General features: G+C 31.7%; 1 protein-coding gene across 1 annotated transcript; it reads right to left on the bottom strand.

Moving 5' to 3' along the window:
* Window positions 1-4711: 4711 nt before the first annotated feature.
* LOC122583924 (carotenoid cleavage dioxygenase 8 homolog B, chloroplastic-like) lies at window positions 4712-7952 on the bottom strand. The gene is made up of 6 exons (XM_043756299.1): window positions 7674-7952; window positions 5800-6543; window positions 5475-5668; window positions 5183-5372; window positions 4976-5078; window positions 4712-4865 (listed from the first exon to the last, which is right to left on the bottom strand). The coding sequence occupies exons 1-6, from the start codon at window positions 7950-7952 to the stop codon at window positions 4723-4725; spliced, it is 1653 nt and encodes a 550-aa protein (XP_043612234.1). The 3' UTR covers window positions 4712-4722.
* Window positions 7953-8196: the final 244 nt, after the last annotated feature.

Here is an 8196-nt window from a genome sequence, read left to right as displayed (position 1 = left end):
TAAAAGATGTGAGAATATGATAATGATGATGATGAAGCTAGCTGTGTGTGTATCAGTGTGTGTGTTTTTTTGTTCTTTTTAAAATTATTTTTTTTTAATTGTGAGTCTGTCAGCAGTGGATCTTTAAATAATTATATTATTATATGGTTATGATTATTACGAGTATTATTTTATTGTTAGATGGGGTTTAGTAACAATAATCCAAGATTTTTTGTTTTTTGACTTTTGACTTTGTAAAAAGAGTTTTTTTCCAAAATAGTGTGGTGGGAAAACTTATTTACCAAACTAGTATAGTTTTAACAATATTTACCATTTTAGTATAAAACATAATTAAACATTATATTTATATCTATTAAATATAATAAATAAAGATATGTTGATAACACATGTTGTTCGATTGCATTCATGTTCATTTTTTCTTTCAATAACGATTGGGTATAAAAAATACAACCATACACAATGATTAATTAGGCAAACACAAAATCGATACTATGAGTTTTCTGAAGATGAAACAACACTACAAAGACAAAAATATCGGCATTTACGATGACACGTGAATACAAATCGATCAAGTATGTCCCAAACACTAAAAATTTATGCTCTATAATATCGATCTAACTTGATATTATTATACGCCAATTAGTTTAATAATCTAAGATACTATGATAATAGCTAAAAGCAATTACTTGGTAGTTAATCAGAGATGTTATTCTCAATGGGATGACATCCTCTCTATAAATGTCTCTTCCATTGATTCGACGATCCGCATTTGATTTATCATTTATTCTATTGTTTCAACAGAAATACCATTATATTTTACTATTACTTTGTTAGTGATTTTTTGTATATTTATCAACATTTTTTTTTATAAAGTTAGTTTTGATTCAGACGTGCTGAAGACAATTTTAACCAACAAATTGTTGGACCTCCAACCCCCCCTTGAGATGAGAAACCCAAAATTCGAACCCGAGACATTGAGGAAAACTCACCTTCGAGACCCACATAATAGATTTAGAAAATACCTCTGACCAACCCACCTAATTTAATGTTTAATTATGTTTTATACTAAAATGGTAAATATTATTGAAACTATATTAGTTTGGTAAATAAGTTTTCCCACTACACTTTGGAAAAAAACTCTTGTAAAACTTAGAAAGTTTTTTCCTTTTTGTTGTTAAACGTATTTATTTTTTTATTTTTTAATAAGTTAGTTTCAATTTGAACTTGCTAAAGACAATTTTAACCAGCGATTTGATGGACCTCCAACCCCATCTTCATAAAAAATATCTTAAAATTTAAAACTCCAGGGCCCACATAATGTATTTAAAGTTAAATGTATTTATTTACAATGTTTTTTGTATGGGTTTGATTTGAAGATTTGAAACAGTATATAATTTTAATAATTTATTTATTTTATTTGATTATATTTTGCATATTGGATTTCTAGTTTTAAAGATTTGATACTTTCTCATCTTAAAATTATTGTTTTTAGTTTTTACGCAAGAATCAAACATTATTTAAAAAAAAAAAAAAAAAAACAAATCCTAACAATGCTACAGCTTCAATACAAATCATATCATTAATATGGAGAGGGGCGGTACTAAAGGAGGGCAAGGGGGTCCAATGCCCCTCTTCAAATTTAAATTTTGTCATGTATTTTTAAATTTTTCATAAATTTTTAAAAAAATTCTATAGGTTTTTAACATTTTGCCCCCTTTTAAATTTATTTTTCGTAAGTATTCTAATTTTGTCCCCTTTAGAATTTTTTCCTGGTATCGCGTCTAAACATGGAACATTATTTGGGTTAGTCTTGGTTGTAATCTTTATTTTTACTTAAATTTGCATATTTTAATTGAATATCTTACAAGTCAAACTTTTGTTACTTATATGAAATGAAGTCTAAATTTGTGCTTAATAGTAAAAATAAAAAATATATAAAAAAGAAAAAATTATATTCGTATTCCATTTATGGGCTTTTTCACAAGTGATACCAAGTCAAACGCCCTTTTAACTCTTTTAGGTGGTGAGTTAAATCCTTTTGTAAATGCGAATATGCACTTTTATTGATTGCTAAAATCCTAATCCAGCGTATTAAATCATGATTAATTTTTATTCTTTTTTGAAAGAAAAAATATTTTTTAGTATGATTGAAATTGAGTAGAGAAAAAAGGCACATGTCAAGGTTGTATTAGAGGACAAAAATAGCCATTGGATTGGATTGGTTATATAAAACTTCATGTCGACGCAAACGTAAAGAAAGCGAAGCTGGAGTACAGGAAATATAGGTTGTATAATTGGAATGGACTTATCATTAATTAATAGAGGTGGCCACCACACATCCCATGTAATAAAATGGTAACATATTATGCTTTTCAAATTTCATTTCATAAAACATTTTATTAAGTTGTTTTTCCTTTAAGAGGATTTGTTTTTGATATATATTTCTTGCTTAGTTGCTGACTTATTGTTCAAAGAGTTATAACGGGATTTGAACAATTTAACTAGTCATCACGTATACCACTATGACCAAAACAATTAACAATAATGTGGAAAATATAACTGAGATGAAATAAATACCTTCTTAAATGTTTTATAATCTAATCTAATGTGTGAAGTAGTTAAATGTGTGCGCGCATTTCATAAATCAAAAAGAAATGTATGAATGGATGTTACATACAAACTACTACTCTACTCTAACATGACAACAACCGTCACATTAATTGGTTAACTTCAAGGATAAAATATTGTTTCAACTTAAAATATGATTCATAAAGTATATATCTACATGTGCACACATGGACTAATTCTCGTTGAGGAATCCACATATCAACAATACTCATACTCAATACTCAATATTATATATAAGTTTAACTTATAAATAAAGTTTGGTATTCATCATGACTGTGTATTATTATAATTTATTATATTTTATAGATGAAGTCTATTAGAGTATTTTATATAAATGATATATTTTTAGTTTGATCCAAATGATCTCTTATCATAGCGAACTGAAGTATCCAACAGACATGTTATTTTTGAGAAAAATAATAGATGTGAAATTACCATGTTATTAAAAAGTCTTAATTTTGACAATGATAATATGGAGGTGGTTGAATAAAATGACAATTGGGATGAAAAAGACAACTGATCAGTTTATGGGCAAAGAGAAATTACATTTGTGCCATTTGCTCTCTTAGATATTATGTTACGTCGCATTCATTTTATGTCATATGAATAAAATATTTCTCTTCTTCTATACTTATATATGTATCTGTTCCAATTTAGAATACTAGTATAGTAGCTTGATATATTTAAAAATATGTATAAAAATTTGGAATTGTTACATAGCAAATAAAATGTGAAAATCAAGAATGAAGATGAGTTAAATTCATATGTCATCCTTTAAACTTCTAAACGTGTATTTAAGTATACGAGCATGGTACCCACGCAATTCGTCGGCGGTGGTGAAGAATGCGGTCTGATGGTGGCGGTGATAGGGTTTCACTTTGCTAGAGATGAAAATGGTTAAAGGACATAGTTGGTATATCATGTGAGAAGGTGCTTAGCAAGGAAAATTATCTAAAGATATTTTTGTCTTATCCCGTTCTTAATTAAGTTAAAAGAAGAAAACCAGTTTCTTTTATAAGGTAATTATAGATATTTTAATCCATTTAGGTTTCCGTAAATTATTACAGTATTTGCCTATATTTTTCTAAACATGTTTTTATGTCTTATCCATCCCTTTGGGAAAATGGGATTAGTTGGTATCTTGACAGCTTGACTTGCGGAAAAAAGCCCAATCAAAATCTACAATTTTCATTACCCATTTGTCCATTACATTATAGCATGTACAAAACAAGTTGGGCCAGAACTGGGCCATTTATCACCTCCAAAGGCTCCAATTCTTCATAAGCATTACTCGTAAAAGGTATACGACATTTCATCGTTTAAATTTCTAAAGGTAGTAAAAGACTATTTCTCAATATCAATTAGCTATACAAATTTACCATAATGGTTTCCTCTGGAATTGGAGTTAGGTATATAAAGAGGCATGCCGCTAAACACAAATTTACCGTTCAAAAAAAAATTAGCTATACAAATTACGTCCACAAAATAAATTTAGCAATATTAATAGCGTACTATATTGTTTTAGCTGTATGTTTACATTTTAGACGTCTTTCCAAAAGAAAACTATATAGTTGAGCATATATAGGTACCTTTATGATCTACATTTAGTTTAGTACCAGTAAAAGTAAATTTTTGTCATAAGTTTAAACCTTTCTTAACACATATATTTAACCAATTGCTATCTTATTTTAAATTACTAATTCGAGCAATGTATAATAAAAACATATATATACATTTATTAATTACATAATCGAATTTACATTTACAATAGAGGAAGGCTAGCGGGCTAGTCTATATACAAACAATAACCATACCAATCATGCTATAAGCGGATATGGAAAACATGAGATGTAGTCCGCCATATTCCTACCCGAGAGTAAAGAGACTGCATCGCGTAAGCTATTGTATACAGACATGTTACATATTTCCTTTCATTACATATGTGATCATTATGTGCACCAACATACTATGGCAATATAGTTTTACTTTTGTACAAAGTATCCTACATCGAGTGAGAGATGTCCAAAAATGACGATCTTGATCGGCTGTTCGATCTTAATTAATTACAGACAATATTGTCTTTTTAATTAACGCTTAATTGGGAATCCAACATCCATGAAGCCCATATGGAAGCCCATAAGGAAACTTTGCTCTTGCAATTTCTACGAATGTTGATGCATCTAATATAAGCGCGTAGCCTTCACCATTTTTGTCACTAACCACTGAAATCACGACTCCTGTGGCGCATATGAACATTAGTACATAAGAACATGATATATTAGTTCTATAAATATTTTTTAGTTGATTGTCTATATATCATGGTTTTAGTTAAGGTTTTGGATAATACCGTCGTCCTCTTCTATAGCACCAGGTCGTGCGACGAAAAATGGTTCAGATGGCACTGCACCTTCATCATACCAATTTTTTGCCTTTTTCTCTTCCAAGTCTATCTGTAAACCGTGTGAAAAATGTTAGAAATTTACAACTAATGAATTATTTTTGTTTTGACACTTGAGAACGTGTAACAAGCAAAAATTGACAAGAAAAAATGTACCTTAGTGAGGGTGTTGGGGAAGTTACAAGGGCGTTGAGCACCACAAGCATAAGCATATCGGTATCTCTTGCCTAAATAAGCCGGATTGATGCTACACATATCCATCCCCCTTCCATGTTCATTGGGGTTTAACGCATCTACTAATTCCCCATTTGGACTCCCATCAAAAGGTATTCTAAATCGACCAACCCTGCCATTAATTTATCTCTATTAGAAACTCAAAATCATCCCAAAAGCCGATAATTAAGAATAAAGGTGTCACAAATGAATCAATACGTACAACTTAATGTACCTAGCGTCGGGTAGAACGTCCTGGCCTGACCATGATCGTAGATTTTGAAGCCGTAGCTTGTCAAGGATGGTAGTGTCAGCGTTATGCTCACAACAATCGGCTATAACTCCAATCACTCTTCCATCTTCGTCTTTCTCTTCATACGCGTTGATGAAGTGAAATGTCACAAATAAAGGAACTTCAACACTTGCCACCTTGAACATTTTATGACAAAAAGTTATTTTAGGCATAACTTAAACAACCATTTTTCTATTAAAAAAAAATGTATCCAACAATGATCAGATCAAACATTTTATATATACTTTTTCTATGTAATGAAGCTTACCAATTTACCACTAGCTTTGCACATAACATGCATAAACCCTTTGGATTCTGGATGCCACTCAAATTTGTACAATGGTGTAGGTTCAGCCCTTAATAAGTTTTGTGCACAATACCTCAAAGGCATCTCGGGTACAATCACATAATGTTCGGTCATCGGGAATGAATGGACCCACCCCGGTGACGGCCCGTTACGACAGTCAACCCGACCAATCACCTTTCTTTCATTTGAACCGGGCTCCATTCTTGCGACTAAATAACCCGGGTTCAACAAATCAGGCAACAATGTCAAAAATTCTGTATCAGTCACTATAGGATGGGCTGAGTGTACCAGCCCACCGAGTGAGTCACTATACTCGAACTTCCCTATAGTATCTAAATTATTGGGGTCGATTATAATTGACCCTTTAATTGTCTCGGTGAGACAAACCACCCGGCCGTCACCTAACTGTACAACGCCAGTATTGGCATTATCAGTTAGGGAGGCACCTGAGAATAAATTGGCCAAGTCTCCAATATATGACAAAAAGTTGTCATATTTTGGGACCTCTGAAAATTCACGATAACAAAGTTTATTGTTTTTTCGTGCGGCTTTATAAGCATCAGATTCAATTTGTCGGTGGCCCATAACAAGGCGGCCATTCTCGAAGTGGAGGCGAACAATGGTGGCGTAGCCGTCGAAGAGGTGGCGGAAGCTGTAGTCTCCGATATGCCACAGTCCTGGTCCATTTCGTAAGTAAGTCCCATTCTGCATGCATGGTTATATATAGATCATAAAATTAAAAAATATATCAATTGATTTACAAAAGCTACTTGGTCTAATAGTTAAGTGAGAGGTGAAAAACTTATTTGATTCCGGTTCAAATCTGAGTATAAGCTTTTGAATTAATAAATGAATGCTAACAATCACAGTAATATTTTTCGTTAAGAAAATAATATTATGCATAAAGAAAGACAAATGAATTGGTGGCAAACAAGTATATATGTTTATATAATAAAAAATGTCATCTCATAGTAATGGAATCTTTTTGATGCGATTAAGATTATTATATAATAATTCACCCCATATGATATGATATGATCGATTTGATGTATAGACTAGCTAATTAATGTTCGATTAAACTAAGATAACTCGAAAATAAAAACGATATAGCTTATGATGGTGAAACAACAAAAAAAAAAAATTCAAATGCTTTTTGTAAACTTACATTTTCATAAGCTACTAATTGGGTTATATGAAATGATGCATGTAATTCGTAATGTTTGTTTTCATGCATGCATATGCATATGGTAAGGGGTTTGACGCAGCATGGTTGGATCAGTGGTAAACAGTCTTGTCTCTGGAGACAAAGGTTATGGGTTTGATCCTCATCCCATGCAAAGGTTGTAAGACCTTTTCTACCATTTAGGTAAAAACAGGTGGCACTGAGCAGTTAATTACTTACTTACTTAAGGGGTTTGGCTCATATTTAGAATAAAAGTTTTAACAACCATTTATAAGATTTTATACGAAATATAGTATAGTATTTTTAGAAATTGATATAGTTATAATTATTCTACATAGCTATAGTTATTTAATTTGCAATATACTATGAAGGACGGTAATATGATTGAATTAAATGCGATAATAAAAATGACTGAATTATCATACTATACGGATCTCCGAGTAGAAATATAGCCATGATAAAATTTCATATATTCATATTATATAATAGGTGTCAAATTAGTAGTGGTGCACTATAAAATTGGTATCATAAGATTTGCACTAGCTAGCTAGCTGCAAATTGAAATATAATTATCTATACCAATTAATGTATCATGATTCAATATTTGACAACTGATTAAACAAATTATTGGAACCCATGGAAATGTACATACCAGCCATTTTGGGATCTCCCCTTGTACAACGAGCTCCCCTTCCCATCTATCTTGTTGGATGCTAGTCCATGCGGCTAGCTTCTTCTCCTTCGCCACCTTACACGGTCGCACTTGAACAATTGGTGGTACGTCGGTTGCGACACTCACTATAGTACTTAACTCCCTACTTTTATTTGTTTTTGGATAAACAGCTTGTCCAAAGGCACTAACATCGACGTCGGAGAGAGCCATGCATGATGGCAAGGTTCGAGTGGCTAAAAATGAAAGGGAGGATGCCATAAAACTAACTTGTCTCGGATGGCTAATTATATAGTTTATGAAATAGCTAATTAATTTGCGAGGTAGGAAAGGTTATAAAACTTGTTGGTAAAGATATGGTGGTTTTGAGGGAGTATATATAAGGGATTTATGGACACTATATATGTAGCTAAGGAAGCTGGCTCATGGTATCATGATGAATGATGATACTCGTTTATAATAGTAGCGCGCAACATTAAAATTTAAACCACCTGTGAAGTTGGCA

This window comes from Erigeron canadensis, chromosome 9 (genome assembly GCF_010389155.1).
Source record: "Erigeron canadensis isolate Cc75 chromosome 9, C_canadensis_v1, whole genome shotgun sequence".
NCBI lineage: Eukaryota > Viridiplantae > Streptophyta > Magnoliopsida > Asterales > Asteraceae > Erigeron > Erigeron canadensis.
This window is presented reverse-complemented; position numbering and strand designations above follow the sequence as displayed.